This window comes from Helianthus annuus, chromosome 10 (assembly GCF_002127325.2).
Source record: "Helianthus annuus cultivar XRQ/B chromosome 10, HanXRQr2.0-SUNRISE, whole genome shotgun sequence".
Classification (NCBI taxonomy): domain Eukaryota; kingdom Viridiplantae; phylum Streptophyta; class Magnoliopsida; order Asterales; family Asteraceae; genus Helianthus; species Helianthus annuus.
In genome coordinates this window covers 23,496,048-23,512,881 of record NC_035442.2, presented here as the reverse complement: position 1 = coordinate 23,512,881, position 16,834 = coordinate 23,496,048, and the positions used below count along the sequence as shown (strand labels likewise).

The 16,834-nt window shown below is 35.8% G+C and overlaps 2 protein-coding genes across 2 annotated transcripts; one reads left to right on the top strand and one right to left on the bottom strand.

The window, feature by feature from the left end:
• Window positions 1-8,010: 8,010 nt before the first annotated feature.
• On the top strand, window positions 8,011-8,562 carry LOC110880796. The gene has a single exon (XM_022129247.1). It carries the CDS (start codon window positions 8,011-8,013, stop codon window positions 8,560-8,562), a length of 552 nt encoding a protein of 183 aa, XP_021984939.1.
• A 3,722-nt stretch (window positions 8,563-12,284) lies between these two features.
• Window positions 12,285-14,990, bottom strand: LOC110880794 (zinc finger BED domain-containing protein RICESLEEPER 3-like). Its single transcript, XM_022129246.1, has 10 exons — window positions 14,536-14,990; window positions 14,186-14,320; window positions 14,027-14,114; window positions 13,770-13,919; window positions 13,582-13,680; window positions 13,125-13,482; window positions 12,766-13,044; window positions 12,616-12,688; window positions 12,519-12,525; window positions 12,285-12,419 (listed from the first exon to the last, which is right to left on the bottom strand). Exons 1-10 carry the CDS (start codon window positions 14,988-14,990, stop codon window positions 12,285-12,287), a joined length of 1,779 nt encoding a protein of 592 aa, XP_021984938.1.
• Window positions 14,991-16,834: the final 1,844 nt, after the last annotated feature.

The following is a 16,834-nucleotide window of genomic DNA, read 5'->3' as shown; positions in this document are numbered from 1 at the left end:
TACTGTTATAACATATTAAATTAAGTGTATTTGCTGTATAAACCAGGTCTGTAACTCAGATTACAAATTTAACTCTTTTATAATCTTTTAAATGACCAAAATGCCCTTATGAGGCGTAATTTGAGTTAAATTTCGTATGTGGCATAATAGAAGATATCTTACTGATAATATAACAAATTTTAGACATATTATCTCAGGAAACTTGCATATGACTCTTATGGTTACCCGTAACGCTCTTTTAGCGTTCGGTTCGGTTTATGTAACTAGTTTGCATAAATTGACCGAAACGGGTCAAACATTATCATTTTTGTCTCAAAATCCAGAATGTATTTAGCATACCCATATTATACAAGTATTCAAACTTGTCGGGTCTAAATCACGTTCTATCCGGTCTTCGCTTAATCGTGTGTTTGAACCGTATCGTCCTTAAAACTAACCGGTCTAAGCTTAGGCTTAAATAAAGATCCGTTAGGAATCTAATAGGTTATTATAAACCTTTGTTCCAGAATAGAAGAACCAGTAAAAGCTACCTTCACTTGCTAGTTGTGATTTATACTTACCAAGGTAAATACTTTTAACTTATTTTCCCTATACGGGCTTGGGTTACGGTATAAAGAATACCGCTTGATCGAGCATCAAATCTTACATCCTTGGGTGGTTAATTGAATAATTTGATCGGCTCATTTAAACAGTCTTGTTTACTTTAAGCCTTTGGGGGATTAATGACCATGTCCCGGATATCCTTGGCATCATCTTACGAGATGGCCACGACCAGAGCACGAGGTGTAGGCGTACACCTGTCAGTGTATAACTCATTATTGTGGTGTGTCTATTGATCTTTAACCCGGACAAGATCCGGGCTACTGAACGCACAAGTAACATGTAATTCGTTCACAAGATTATAATAAATAATTATCCCAAGTTATAAAAATGTTTTGTGCCTTGAGCATTCAAACCAATTTTCAACCTTTTCGAAATGAGTCAGTTAAATTGTATTTACCAGTGTAAACTGACGTATTTTTCCCAAAAGGTTAAGTGCAGGTACTACACGTAATAGGCTGGCTGTCTTCTAGAGCGTCCACAATAAGTCTCGCAAGCTTGGATGACAATAAATCTGTTGAACAATATCTTTTTTTTTTATTTTGATCCGCCTGTGGATCCGTTTCAACTATTAGTGATATTTGATATTACACTCTATTAAAGTTGAAATGAATCTATCTTTGCTTCCGCTGTGCATTTATGTATTGTGTTGTTTGTCTATGATGATGCCAACTACGTCACTATACTCCCCACCGGGCCCACCGGTGACACGTGGAAATTAGGGGTGTGACACAATTAGATTAAAACTATTAAAGGTATTTAATTTCCACGAAGTTATACCACCAAAACATGTTCAACAGAACGATTAAAAGTGTTCAAACACATGCAGCTAAGGTAGAGTAATTAACAATTATTCCAAAAACTGTTACAAGGCCCTAAGACCAATACACGGCATGCAAGTCGGTCTGATACTGATTTACAACGATTCACTTGTTCACTCGGCCCCGCGCCACCACTAGCAGCGGCCCCAGCATCTGTATTTTCATCTCCCAACACAGTTCGCAACACATCTACCGCCACCCCCTTTCGAGATAACTTCTCGATTGCCTTAAGAATCCCAAATTCCAAGTGATCGAACTCCTTACGCTTATCCCGAAAGCGAGTGCCACAATCTGTTTTGAATAGCTCAAACTCGTGGTCAGACCTTTCTTCAAGCACAAAGGCCTTACCTTTAACAAACCCATCCTTCTTGCCATTATCATATGTTGTTTCAGGTAAGTCAAACATATACTTCGCCAACTCATCAGAAGTCATTAGAGAGGCGACTAGCTGCAAGCACAAAAACGTTGAAAACTAAGCAACATATGTAATAATATATAACGTTACATAAACCTAGAGAAGAATATCATAAGAAATACGGACCAAAGGTATTCCACGATTAACAAGCCACTTGCAATCCTGACCTAGCTCGTAAGTCACAGCTGTAGTAGCCTCCACATGAGCTTTGTGCTTCCAATCGACTGTTCTAAATTAGCAACACGTGCCTAAGACTCATCACGTTCTCTCTAAACAACGTTCACTTGAACATCTTTAGCTGCATGCTGCGCTTGTAACTCCTGTATGTGCTTGCAACGTAGCAGCCTCAACACGTTGTGCTTCCAATTCTTCCACGCGCGCCCGAAGCGCGATCACTTCAACATTTTTCTCTTTAATGATGAAAGAGAGACAAGTAGTTTATTGAGCACTCTTCTCACTAACACCTTTCCACTTCAAGGCTTCATCATGAGCACTTTTTAGTTCCCGGTTTGACTTGGCACAAGCAGCAATCCATTCTTGCTGACGATCGACGTTAAGCTTTTGCTCCTTAGCCAACTTATCTTCCACATCCGTCACTCGCCAATGTAAGCCCTTCTCCTCAACATTGAATTTCTCCCTGGCAGCCGCGAATTCCATTTTCTCACCCTCAAAATCAGCAATCTGTTGCTTATCCATTTCCATTCGCGAACAATCTCTTAAGCGGTAGAGAAAAAGTTAACATCATGGTGTATATGAGCATCAGACAACCTCCAACGATCCCTACGATTCTGGAACAGCCGTTCAACAGGTGGCAGGGACATCAAATAAAACTCATGGCAGTTCTCCAAGTTGTCCATTCGGGAACCTTGGACGAGCGACCAGTTTGGAGTATGTAGCAAATTATCACATGTAGGGTTATGTGCCATCCAATACTCACCAGCCTCCTTCTTCCCATAACCACTACCACCCTGCCCTCCAGAATAACCATGCCCTTCAGTCTCGTCAATAGACGGTGCACAACGAGTATATTTGGTGACTGGAGGAGGTGTTTCACTTGATTCAACGTCCGTCTCCAAACTTTCAACCCTCTCTCGTATGCCCATTCCAGGGAGAGTGGTCTTCATCCACTCCACAACATTGTCAGCCTCTACAACTTTTTCCGGACCCTTCCCTTTGACATTCTCCGGGATAATAGGTTCGTTAACAGGTGAGTCACCAAAAACCACAGCAGGAGGTGATTCAGAACCATGGATCGTATCATAATTATGGGCCATAATGTTTTTTTGTATACCCATAGTGGTACATGCATTTTTAAATAAAATTAATAAAAGAATTAGCACGAAAGAAAATGTAGACAACACTTCTTGTATTAATATAATGTGTTGGGCCCGGGGCCACACGTACAAGGATAGGTTGTGTATTACATGTAAAACTTCCTTAGCTGCTACGCATTCTAGGTCCGGAGGACCAATTTGTCATCTAAGGTGCGCAACTGGTACGCACCTTTTCCAAGGACTTTGTCGAAGACATAGGTCCTTCCCACTTGGGAGCAAGTTTTCCCGGGTGCTCTGCGTTGGAGGCCTCGTTGTCCCTAAAGACGTAATCTCCAGGATTGAAGGTGCATATGCGCACCTTGGTGTTGTAATACTTCTTTAGCTTTGTATTTATATTTGGCCTCATTGATCGTTGTCGTTTCTCGCCTTTCTTCCAATAGATCCAGATCAACACGACGTTCAGATTCATGGTTAACTGAGCTTGTTTGTGTCGTGAGTATTGGTCAATCTCTATCCTTTTCTTGACAACAAGCCTGATCTTTTCTAATCAACCCTACAAAACAAAACAACACCGGTGAACTCGTTACAAGGAGGAGAGGTTGGGGGTTCTCCTTGTAACCACCCTCCGGCGTGAGAATAAGTAATCGTTTCGAGAATATAAGTGTGTGTATAGAGTGAGAGAGTGAGAAAACGGATCCTTAAACCTGGAGGTGAAGCCTTCTATTTATAGCTGAAGATTTGTGAAGGAGAAGAGGTGCCAGCTGGTCATTCACCAGCTGTCCGACCAAGAGGAATATCCATTCTGTCTCCTCTGACACGACCAAACCTTGTCATGTACCAGGTAGGGCTGTAAACGAACCGAACGAACATGAACAATTGTTCGTGTTCGTTTGTTAAGAAATATATGTGTTCACGAACCGTTCACGAACACTTATCGAACAAGGTTTTATATTCGTGTTCATTTGTTAAGGAAGTGAACTTGTTCGTGTTCGTTTGTGTTTGTTTGTTAATTTTAGGCAACGAACAAAAATGAACATTGACGAACACAAATGAGCACAAACTAATGTTCATGAACACAAATGGAAACAAACGAATACAAACAATCGTTCATGAACAGAATATATAAAACACTGACACTTACTAGATATTTAATTTGTCGGAATTTTTAAGTATTTAAATAAATTTAAAAACTAAAAACACTAATGAACTATCGAACACAAATGAACACGTTACCGAACGTTCACGTACATAAACGAACGAACACGACCTTTGTTCATGTTTGTTCATTTAGCTAAACGAACGAACACAAATGAATTTCCCGCCGAACAGTTCACGAACTGTTCGCCAAACGTTTGGTTCGTTTGCAGCCCTAGTACCAGGGGTGACGTGACGCATGACCACTCGTTCCACCTCAGTGTCCTTTGATACTTGCTGTCAGTTTGTCTCTGGCTGTCCATTGAGGATCTTGTGACAGGTGCTGATGTCCCGTGATTGGTGCCACGTGGTGTCCTTCCCTGTCTGTTAGGAGCATCTTTCTGTCGCAAGATGTATCCTTCTAGATGATGAGGTCGTGTCTTCAGAGTGGTGTGGTCTCACCAATGCGTATGTTTTTTGGACCATCCCTCTTTAGAGACTAAAAATGAAGTGTGTTAAATATATACGTTATCCATTTGTTTTTTATTAAATTACAATAATGTATCGAACTACTACAAAATCAATCACATCACGTCACTAGTTTTACGCATATATGAGGATTACGTATAGTGGTGGATTGAAACAAAAATCTAAGGATGCATTTAGAAGATTTAATCATAATTTTAAGGGGGCATATCAAAATTTTAGCTTAAATAATACACTAAAATCTTTTAAGGGAGGCCCAGTTTTCCCGGGGGCCTGAAATTCTTTACATTTTTATATACTATATATATACACATTTTTTTGAAAAGAAAAAACCTATATACCTTGTTTAATATATAACCCATTAACATTTATTTATGTTAGATCCATTAACCACTAAAACCTATTCTAAATTAAGTTCATTTCTCTTTTACTCATAAACACTATTAAGTAAAGTTTAAACTCATTTATAATTTGCCCAATAGAGGCCTTTTTTTTACTAGCTCTGAGCACAAAAATTTTCAAGAACTCCTAGGGACGGCCTTGAGCCACCCCACGGGTGGCTGTAGGTCCGCCACTGGTTACCCATTTAGCGTCACCATAACAAATCTCAAAAGACTTAATAAAGTCTAGCAACTCGATTTTTAACTAAAAACCAGATGAATACACACCAGCTTTCCACAAACCTAGATGATTAATAAATACTATTATATTTTTCAAGACACTACGTAGTAACATAAATTTTTCTAATCATCCACCTAACTTATAGTTTATCATCTGGCGATAGTAAAAGAAATCAAGAAAATAAACTTATTTATATTAATCATCCACCTAACTTGTATAGTTTATCACTTGGTGATAGTAAAAGAAATCAACAAAATAAACATATTTATATTATTATTCTAAATAAAAGTCTCTTTGTTTATTAGGCGGCCGTACGTTCTAGAATACACCATACCAATGTTGTAATTATTAGAGTGAATTGCAAGTTTTGTCCTTTATCTTTAGGCCATTTTGCAAGTTTTGTCCTTTATGTTTAAATTTGACGAGTTTTGTCCTTTATGTTTGAAAATCAAGCACGTTTTACCCTTTAGGGCAAAACGTGCTTGATTTTTTAGGACAAAACGTGCTTGATTTTTTAAACATAAAGGACAAAACGTGCTTGATTTTTAAACATAAAGGACAAAATGTGCTTGATTTTTAAGGCCCAAAGGGTAAAACGTGCTTGATTTTTAAACATAAAGGACAAAACTCGTCAAATTTAAACATAAAGGACAAAACTTGCAAAATGGCCTAAAGATAAAGGACAAAACTTGCAATTCACTCTAATTATTATATTGTTGTAATTATTATATTATATTGTAATTTAAAATTCAAAGTAATTTATTCAAATCAAACTGGACCTAATTGTCCAACACATGCATCTAAGTTAAGAATTAAGAAAATGGAAAATAAACTAACTGGTAATAGTATCCGCATTAAGACAAGTCAATTTCGTTGTTTTGCCTGCCATAAACCGACAGTAAGTGGCTGCTCTATCTACCCACATAGAAGCCCGATTAGGATTCCTAGTTTCAGTCTTTAGTTCCTCAATATATGGAGATTGTTGGCACATCTCTTTTTATATTTACCGGCATTTATGAGAATTTATGTATCTTGTTCGAGTTTAAAGAATTATACTCTTTTGTAATACTTTATTATTATTATTATTATTATTATTATTATTATTATTATTATTGATATTATTATTATTAGTAGTAGTAGTAGTATTTTAAAATCAAATAGGTATTTGGCTCACTAAAACTAATGCCAGTGTGCTATATTTTAAATCATAAAAAATGTTTTGTAAATGAGTCTATTTTAAAGTTGATATGAGTATCCTATTTAAAAAAATTAGCATATGTATATTGGATTAAAAAAACACAAGCCCCTCGAAAGCACGGGCCTTATACGGTGGTCCTCCCTGTACACCCTCGTCACCGCCCGTGTTTATATATATTTGTAAGGATTCTTTGTTAATATATATGGTGAGAAACAAAACTAAATTACTGTGAAAACAACTATAACAAATCTATGTTTGATTTTTTTTTTTTATCTAGAATTAATATTTTTTCTGGTGTTGTGGTTCTTACTTACATATGAATAAGTTATTGATAAAGAATTCCTCAGAATATAGTTATTAATATGTTTTTTAATAACCTATGCATGCATAGGTATATAATATAACCTACAGATATGACCCATATATGTTTAGATTATATTTCATATATAAACAAAAAATCAAAGATTAAATTACATATATAAACAAAAAATCAGACTAGTTTATCCTCATTTTTTTAATTCAACGTGAGAAACAACAAAAGCTAATTAAATTCGTATCAGTTTCATCTATTTTAACTTTTTTAGAATTTAGAAAATAAAGGTTTTATTTTGTTTTTATTACACGTGAACAATATTTGTCGAAGGGTGGTGCGGTTTGAACTTAAGAGGTTGTACGAGGCCTGAAACCACAATAATTTAAATTCAGGATCTAGGAAGGTGAAACTAAGCAGGTTACAAAAAGAATACTTCAGGTATGTTTGTCTGAAATACGGGATATGGCCTCCTAAAATCTTACATTTTATTGGAACAAATTCCTATACTTTAAGAACGGGATATGGCCTCCCAAAATCTTGCATTTTATTGGAACAAATTCCGATAACTTTAAGAATATGTTAATACAGAAGTTGTTGGATTTCAAAGCTTTAACACACAAAGATAAACTCACGAACACCAAACTTATTTTATTACTTCAAAACCCACACTTTTATTCATTGCAAAACCAAACATATATACACACATTTAGCTACGTAAATGAAGGAAACTAACCACTACTCATACAAATGAGTAACACTAACCATGACTCGACACCAATATTTGATCAAATAAAACATAAAAACCATGCGACATAAATAACTTTTCTGCTGATTCGTTTGACCCGAAGTAGCTATGCAATAGAGTGAGACATTTATTACTGCTTGCAAATTTCCGCCTTATCTCGCTAGTTGGTTCGTTATATAAAATTATTGCAAAGGTCTTGGCTAATAGACTGAAGCTGGTGATCAATGAAATTACGTCTCCAAATCAATCGACCTTTGTGGGAGGCCGTAACATTCTTGATAGTCCTCTCATTGTGAGCGAAACGGTGGCTTGGGCTAAAAAATCTAAAACTCAGTTGCTAGTATTTAAGGTAGATTTTGGAAAAGCTTATGATACTATCAACTGGAAATTCCTATTTCGTATGATGGAGAAGATGAATTTCCCGCAGAAATTGATCGCTTGGATCAAAGGTTGCTTGGTTTCGGGTATGGGTTCGGTTCTTGTAAACGGGTCACCGACAAAAGAATTTAAACACAAGAGAAGGTTAAGGCAAGTTGACCCGCTTTCCCCTTTTCTTTTTATCATTGCAATGGGGATAGTAATTATGTTCATGAAAAGGGCGAGTAATCTGGGTTTATTCCATGGTTGCCAACTTCCAAATGGAGGGCCGAACATTTCCCATCTTTGCTATGCGAAAGATGTCCTATTTATCGGAGTTTGGTCGGAGCATAATATTACGGCTCTAAACCGCCTCTTGAGGTGGCTCAGTCTTGTTTCGGGCCTTAAAGTAAACCGTAGTAAATGTAAATTATTTGGCATTGGAGTCACCGACTCTGAGGTGGCTCGCTTAGCGCGAGTGGCAAATTGTGAAACTGGATCTCTCCCTTTTATGTATTTGGGCATCCCTATTGGAGTCAAAATGAAAAGAGCTAAGTATTGGAAACCGGTTCTGGACAGATTCATATTGAAATTATAAAAATGGAAAGCTAGATACCTCTCTTTCGCGGGCCATATGACGTTTGTAGGATCGTGAAACAACCTTAATGAGTCGATCAGAAGAGGTCTTAGACTGAATCAGAGGCGGAATTCATCGATTCAGTCTTTGTTTAGCTTGTATAACACTAGAATCACTATTAACTGTCTCTTGTATTGATTAGCACACGTTTACAGACTTGGAGACGCTTCGACAGCACTTCGGCGTCGGAAACAAGAACTATTACATCTGATATCGCTTGAAAGGTATATAAAGGACATGTGATTCCGCTTGAACATGCTTCAAGCGGAATTACATCTCAAGCGAAATCATCACTTAAGCGAAATCACCACTCAAGCGGAACTAATCCACTTGATTTCGCTTGAAACCACCATGTACACTTTCAAGCGAAATCACCTATAAATTTCATATCCTTGTTTTACGTGCACTGATTTATATAAACTAGTCTAAGACTCGAATGAAGATGAAGTCGACAGACAACTGCACTAACAGACTCCCCCTTGAATGTTGACGGAATCTTCAGTGAGAGTCTTCAACATGACGACTCTTCAATCTTGATCGGTCTTCTTTCTTTCTTAGCATGTACCATGATCTTTTCTTTGGCTCTAACCTCGTCAGACTCCTCCTTTCATCATGCTGGGATCACTGTCTGGAATTAGCTATCACCTTGAAATCAAACCCTGGCTTCATCCCTGTTCAGCTCATTACCTACACAATTTTCTCACAAACACATAAGTTTTTACAATAGTTACATCAAGTTCAATTTAATGACCTTGATTAACTAATCAATTTTTTTTTTCTCAAAACAAATTTCTTCATTTAAGCACACACTCCCAACCCTGTTCATCATGTTCAGCACTTGGAATTTTGACAATCAGCTCTTCAAACATCAGTTGTCGAAAATCTTTTTGGATTTTTCAAAATTTATGCTAAAACACACTAAAATCTTTTTGGATTTTTGAATATAACAGAAATGAAATGCAATAAAGAAATATTTATAGACACTATTTTTGTGGGCTTGTGTAAGAGGATCATATCAGTTTATGTGACCAATCACTAGCACCGTTAAGCTTTAAACATTTTTAGTTCTAAACGATTCACATAGATTGACGATATTGTTGTCCACTTAAACTCAATCTAAAAACTTTCGAAATGCTTACCGATACGTTAAGGTATATTAATTATGCACTAAGTTCTTATGGACCCCAAGATCTCAGCATATCCCCTCATCATGCAATACACTGACTCAAGTAATGCCTTTAAACTTTCATCAACTGTGATTTGTGCGAAAACAAAGCAGAATGTTTAAACATTAACAATCAGGTCGATACTTCCGTATACGCAGAGAAAGTCCAATGTTTAAACAAAATAAGAAAAATAAAAATAAGTTGAAGTTGTTTAGGCTTTAACCACCAGGTCGATACTTCCATATGCGCAGAGGAGGTCCAAAGCTTAAACGAAACACCAAAGAAAATAAAGCAGAACGTTTAGGCAATAACATCCAGGTTGATACTCACGTATACGCAGAGGATGTCCAATGCTTAAACAAAATAAAGAAATAAAACAAGTTTAAATCTTTGCAAAAGAAATACACAATCACAGTGTCATTTTCAGCAAAGTTGTGAAAGCTCACAAACTTAACCAGTTTTTATGCTTTTTGGCATTCAGCGATTACTGAGTAGGCACACAATCAAGAAGGACAAAATTAAGTACTATGCTTTCAATCATGTTTCCCACTAGAACTAGGCTTTTTCATTTATGTTTGTATCGTTATCGCAAATCTACTAGTCTAGCTGAGCCTATCGTCACATCCTTAGTGAGATCGTTTATCACTTTTGGCATTACATTTCTTTAGCATGCTGTGATAGTCCACTGATTTACTATCATTTCCTCTTGTATCAACAAAACTCATTTTTGAATTTTTCAATGTTTTTGACTTTTTCAAATTTTCTAATTTTTTTAAAATTTTTACTCCCCCTAAAATCAAAATATGTTTCAATTTTGATTTTCTGGGAAAATTTGAAACAACCTGTACAAACTTGACAACTTGATGAAAATCGCTTCAATTCTCCATCCACTTGGCGTAAACAATCAGAACTCCCCCTTACAACAAAATATTTTCCCATTATGATTTCAAAACACTTAAGTTTGTTTTAATTAAAATGGTTTTTACGGAAAAAATTAGTTTGTTTACCAACTACTTGTAGGTTCGGGGTCACTTCATCACATTGTTTTCTTCATCCACATGTAAAGATTTAGCATTTCCCAATTTTCTCAACACAACCACTTGAAAGAAAGATAAATCAAATACAATTTAATGTCCCTGATTAATCTTTAAGATCGAAATATAAACGAAGTGAATTTCTCAAGAAATGTGCCGATTCATGTTCCACGCTTACCATCCTGGGAACTCCGGCAAGTCAGATTTTTCATTTAAACAGATTCACCCAAGCCTGACTGTCCTTGGGTAATTTTGAATTTTCGTTCAACAATGGTGGAAAATTTTCATCATCCACTGTTAGAACAAAAACGTCATCATTCTTTACCTCAACAGATGGCTCTTCTGGTTTTGATGAACCAGATTCATCGCCTGAACGTGGCTCCTTTGACTTTGACGAGTCAACCTCATTGCCAACAACTGGCTCCTTTGTTTCTGAAGAAACAAATTCATCACCAATTTTCATTGGAATCCAATTCTTTCTGGATCTAGGTTTTCCAAACTTATTAACCTGTGACATGAATAAACTTTCACAGTTTCTTTTATACTCAAAAACCTTGATAGAGACTTTATCTGAAAAAATTAACTTTCTTTGATTTTTTATCAGTTTGATTAGTTAATTTTTCTTCTTTTATCTTTTCTTTAGTCCTCAGATTTGTATCTGATAAATTCGTTTTGCTAGACTTGTCATTCTTTGGAAAGCAAGACGATTTATCAGAACTTTTATCTGTTTTACCAGTTGTATCCGAGGACAAAATCCTTTCCAGATACTCTCTCGCCTTCTTCCTCTTCTTCCTCAGTCTGTCTTTCTACCCTTGTGAAAGCTTCACTTTCGGTTCTGGAACTTTCAGTTCCTTGGGCTTTTCTTTGACTTTGACTGATTTCTTTGCCATTTTCTTAGATTCAGCCCTCGATCTTACCTTTGATCTCATTGGAAAATCTGGCAATGTGTCCTTTGATTTGGCAATTATAGCATCTTCTCATCTCAAAACTCCAACTCTGGCAGTTAACAGCAATGTGTCCTTGAACACCACAAGAGTAACACACTCTGTTATCGTACCAATTACCACTTTTACACCAAATACTCAGATAGGGATGGCAATGGGACGAGTATGGGGTGGGTATAACTAATCCCAACCCCATACCCAGTTACAAAAATTGGTCCCATACCCGGCCCAAAACCCGTCGGGTATGGGACGGGTAATTACCCATCGGGTGTCGGGCATACCCACGGGTTTCGGGTATGCCTGCGGGTTTCGGGTATTGGGCATAACCATCGGATATCAATGAGTAAAAATCAATGTATGCCGAGTTTGAAACCAATATAAAAGGCTTGAACGTTATAAAAATCATAGGCTACTACCATCAATTAGAGTTCATTTTTCTAAACCAATACATATTCAAAAGAAGCTAAGGTAATACTTGAACTAATACATATTCAAAATATTAAAGAACCAAAACAGTTATATAATTCTGATATAAAAGCTTAATATATATTCAAGTAAAATATGTCCATCTTGATCCTCCATTTCAGTTTCAGTAGTTTGTTTTCACCAAAAAAGAGCACATCCAACCAAAAATCTTGTCCACCTGCTGCATCTCCTTTCTTTAAACATTTTCCCTACAAGTAAACAATAATAGCAAACTTACATCAGCAAAAGTTAAATAATAAGCTTCAACTCACATTTTTCCTACAACTAAATAATAACAACAAACTTACATTTTTCCTAAAATATATTTACATCTTTTGATCATAAACTTCAACTGTTTGACATAAATAAATATGACAAAATTCGGAACATAAAATGAATATTTACCTCGTCTCATCACCATCATCATAATCATACCCAATTGTTTGACAAGAAGCTCCGCTTTCTTTTAAACAAGTTGCTATGTATATAAAAAATATGAAACACAATTAATGTATAAAAAATAAATTAATTGTAGACGTAATCAAATGATGTTACCTCTTATTTCATTTAATAACCAACTTTGAGCACACATTAACGCTTCCAAGGTACTTGGATGAAGACGGCTACGATGAGGACTTACCAATCTACCACTTGTGCTGAAAGAAGACTCTGAGGCAACGGTTGTTATGGCGATTGCCAATACATCTCGGGCTATCTTTTGGAGTATAGGGTACTTTAAGCCATTTGTTTTCCACCAAGCTAGTATATCAAGTTCGATGTCTGGCGGACAAACTTTCTCTTGAAGGTAATGATCAAGCTCTAATATGATACCTCCTATGACAGTCAATTGTAGTTTTTATTTGTAACGATACTAAAATATATATAATCACCAAATGTGGTAAAAAAAATCATACCTGAAGTATTCTCCTCGGCGACAAATAATGAATAGTCATCAAACAATCCACTTTCACTCTTATCCTTATTTGAAGTTGACCCATCATAACCATGGTTCCTTGCATTCTCGTAACCTTTTCTTTTATAGTCTTCAAACAATTCATAAATAAATGTTCTATGCTTCTCAATTTCAGCACTTGCAACTTTTTCAGAACCGTAAAGTTTTGGAAATGAATGCTTCATAATGCTCAACTTGTAACGAGGATCTAAAATGGCTGCCACTCCCATAAACCCATGAATAATTGACCAATATTTATCATATTCCGTAATCATCTTCTTGGCCATGTCCTGTATCACTTTCTCATTATCTTGACTCCACTTGTTCAATGCAAATTTTATTTCATACACTGATTTGAAAAATATATTTGCCGTGGGATATTTTGTTCCTGAAAACAACTCAGTTACATGATGAAATACCTTCAACTTTTGACAAATATTAGAGGCCAACTCCCAATCTTTCTCTGATGGCAAGCTGTTATATTGAGAGTCTCGTTGTTTAAGACGTTTGAAAACATCCTTGTAGATAATAGCAACATTCAACATAAGGTATGTTGAATTCCAACGGGTTTTGCAATCAAGGGATATTTTTTTGAAGATGGAATTGCCAAATGATGAGCTGCAGCTTCAAACTTTTCATAACGCTTTGGTGTTGTTGTCCAATAACTAACACTATCCCTAATTCTCTCTATCCCATCAGCAATAATTGACAACCCATCTTGGACAATTAGATTTAGAATGTGAGCACAACAACGCATCTGAAATAACCGCCCCCCAAAATAAGATCACTTAAAGATAGCTTGTCTAGTAATAGGTGAATCAACACATCATTTGTTGTGCAGTTATCAACCGTTATTGTCGATACCTTCCTATCGATATTCCAATCACATAAGGACTCATACAAAACATTAGCAAGAACTTCACCAGTATGAGGACAAGGAACATAAATGAACCTAGTGTAAATTTTAAGCATTAGTGAGACAATTAGTTAAACCGGTTATATACAAACAAATACAACATTTACCTTATTATTCGACTTTGCATTTCCCAGTTATCATCGATGAAAAGAGAAGTAATGGCCATAAAACCTTTCTTTTGATTGCTTGATGTCCACATGTCTGTAGTAATTGCAATTCTACTAGCATTTTTCTCCAAGATCCTTAAAAATATAATTGTTAGCATAAATGAAACATAAAAAGTATTCATGTAAAAAAAAGTAACATAAAAATATATCTCATTGTCTTCTTTTTTTCATGATAAAAAAATCTTCAATACATCACTTTTGAGGGTATTTCGAGATGAAACCTTAAAAAAGGTTAGAGGCCGCGCACAAATTTTCTAAATCCATGGTGCTCAACCATAACAAGCGGATACTCGTGAATAATTACCATCTCGGCGAGATCTGTTCTTGACTGATCAGCATCAAAATTATAGCAAGACACATCCGAATGTCCTGATAACTTTACATGATTCATTGATAAAACTTGTTGGCGTATATCTTTATTCTTTCGTTTCGGACATTTCTCCATATGAAAAAGTAAATGTTTTGTCCCATTTTTGCTCTTTGCTCCTAATTTGGTGTTACAATAATTGCACTCCGCCTTTTCCTCACCATTCACCTTTATCTTTTTGAAATGCTCCCATGCCGGTGAAGTTAATTTCCTTTTTCTATCAACCGTTTCTTTAGCACCTTCATGAGTATGTTGATCTTGTTCTTGAGACTGATTTGTGTTTGTTTGCTGATCTTCTTGCATAGGTTGATTACTATCAGCATGTGTTTGTGTATTAGAACCATCACACCCTATAATTCCCTCTCCTTCCATATCCATACCTATAACAACACAACTGAGTAACCAGGCAGGAATCCAAATAAAGCAAAAGCATATACGATTCATATAAAATCGGGCCAAAGCTCAAAATATCACAGTTTATTTGAGATGCGATCATGTAGATTCACCACTCAAACAAATCTATAGGGCTGATAGAGGGTGCGAACAACCTGAGATACAAACTTACTAAGCTAGTTCATAGGGCAACGTTAAATTTAAACTAATATATAGATTCACCATTTAGATTGAATATAGGACCTGAGATCACCATTCAGTCTCCAGGGTTGATTTAGCATAGGATAAGGTTTTAACCCACGAATTATAAGTTAAAAACAACACTTTTTACTAATAATTCTTCTTTACATTTCAAAAAAAAAAAAAAAAAAAACTTCAATGCTAAAATAGAGAAATACAACGTCAAGATTTCCACCAAGTGCTCCTAACTTCTAGTAATGAAAATAAAATGCATAACAAAAGCATATGAACTCCCCTAACTAAGTGCTAGAAGAAAAGAAAAGAAAACATATACAAGTAGAAAGCGACTGCAATCAAAGGTTTAAATGTCAGATAATTAATTCAGTGAAGAAGATAGTAAGGTACAAATTATCAAATAAAGAGAAGAAGATGGTTACCGATCTTCGTTGTTCGGAGAAGAGAACGAAGTCTGATCGTCGTCGCTTGGTGGCTTGTAGGAGAAGATGAAAAGGCGATTTTTGGGGGAGAGATTTTTTTTTGGGATTTGGGTAACTAGGGTAAGTAAATATATCTCTATAAATGGGAAGGAATTACTTTTTTGGGATTTGGGACTAAATATATAATACATTATAATTTATAAAAAATTACATATTTATAATTTATATGGAGTATGTTAACGGGTTAACGGGTATATAGAATCGGGTAAACGGGTATATAGAATCGGGTAATCGGGTCGGGTAAATGGGTATAAAACCAAATCCCATACCCGTCCCAAATTTTTAAAACAAATCCCATACCCGGTCCCATACCCGATTACCCGACCCCATACCCGTCCCGTATGTTTCGGGTATCGGGTTTTCCCATCGGGTTCGGGTTTTTTTGCCATCCCTATACTCAGATCATAGCATTGTTTGGCTCTGTGGTAATCATCACTCCTCCTAAAAGCTGGATTTGGCTTTGAAGCACTGTGGTCAACCCTGCACCACTCATTACCAACTGTTTTTGAGTTTTCATTTTTCAATTTTTTTGATTTTTTATCGCGATTGGATGATTGATCTGATGAGCTTTTATTTTCTTTATGAATATTTTCTGAATTCTTAATTTTTTGTTCTTGTTCCTCTTTCTTCTTCAAAGATTTTTGCGTAGAGCATTCACCTTTTCAGTTGATTGAGGAACAGTTTCTTGAAATTTTTCTTTTAATTTCAAAAATAATTTCTTTTTCTTAATTTTTTCATTTCATCATCATATTTCTCATCACAATCTTCAATTCTGACTTTGTCAAAATTTGCGACATTGTCACTTATTGGAATAGAATTGATCGGTTTTGGACTAGGATGATTCAAAAACTCTGATGAGGTCACAAAACCTTTCAATTTCTTTTCAAGCTCATCAATTTTGTTTCCCGAATTCTCAGCTTCATTTTCAAGCTGAGATATTCTCTCAAGATGAGACTTGATTGTTTTTTCATTTTCAATTTGATTGTTTTTAAGAACATATTTTTCATTTTCAAAAACTTTTATCTGTTCTTGAAATTTTGTTTCATTTGCTTTCAAATTTTTGTTTTCAAGCTTTAACCAGAAATCTTCATTTTCTGAAGATTTCATCTTGCTTTCAAATTCTTTTTCTTTCTCTTTCAAAACCTTGTTTTC

Excerpts from the sequence above, each read along its gene's own strand:
- LOC110880794 (XM_022129246.1), bottom strand. The coding sequence starts at position 14,990 with ATGGATATGGAAGGAGAGGGAATTATAGGGTGTGATGGTTCTAATACA. Across the intron at positions 13,920-14,026 it reads ATTGGAATATCGATAGGAAG|ATGCGTTGTTGTGCTCACAT; the intron begins GTATCGACAATA and ends CGGTTATTTCAG. Across the intron at positions 13,681-13,769 it reads AAGCTGCAGCTCATCATTTG|GATGTTTTCAAACGTCTTAA; the intron begins GCAATTCCATCT and ends ATTATCTACAAG.
- LOC110880796 (XM_022129247.1), top strand. The coding sequence starts at position 8,011 with ATGGAGAAGATGAATTTCCCGCAGAAATTGATCGCTTGGATCAAAGGT.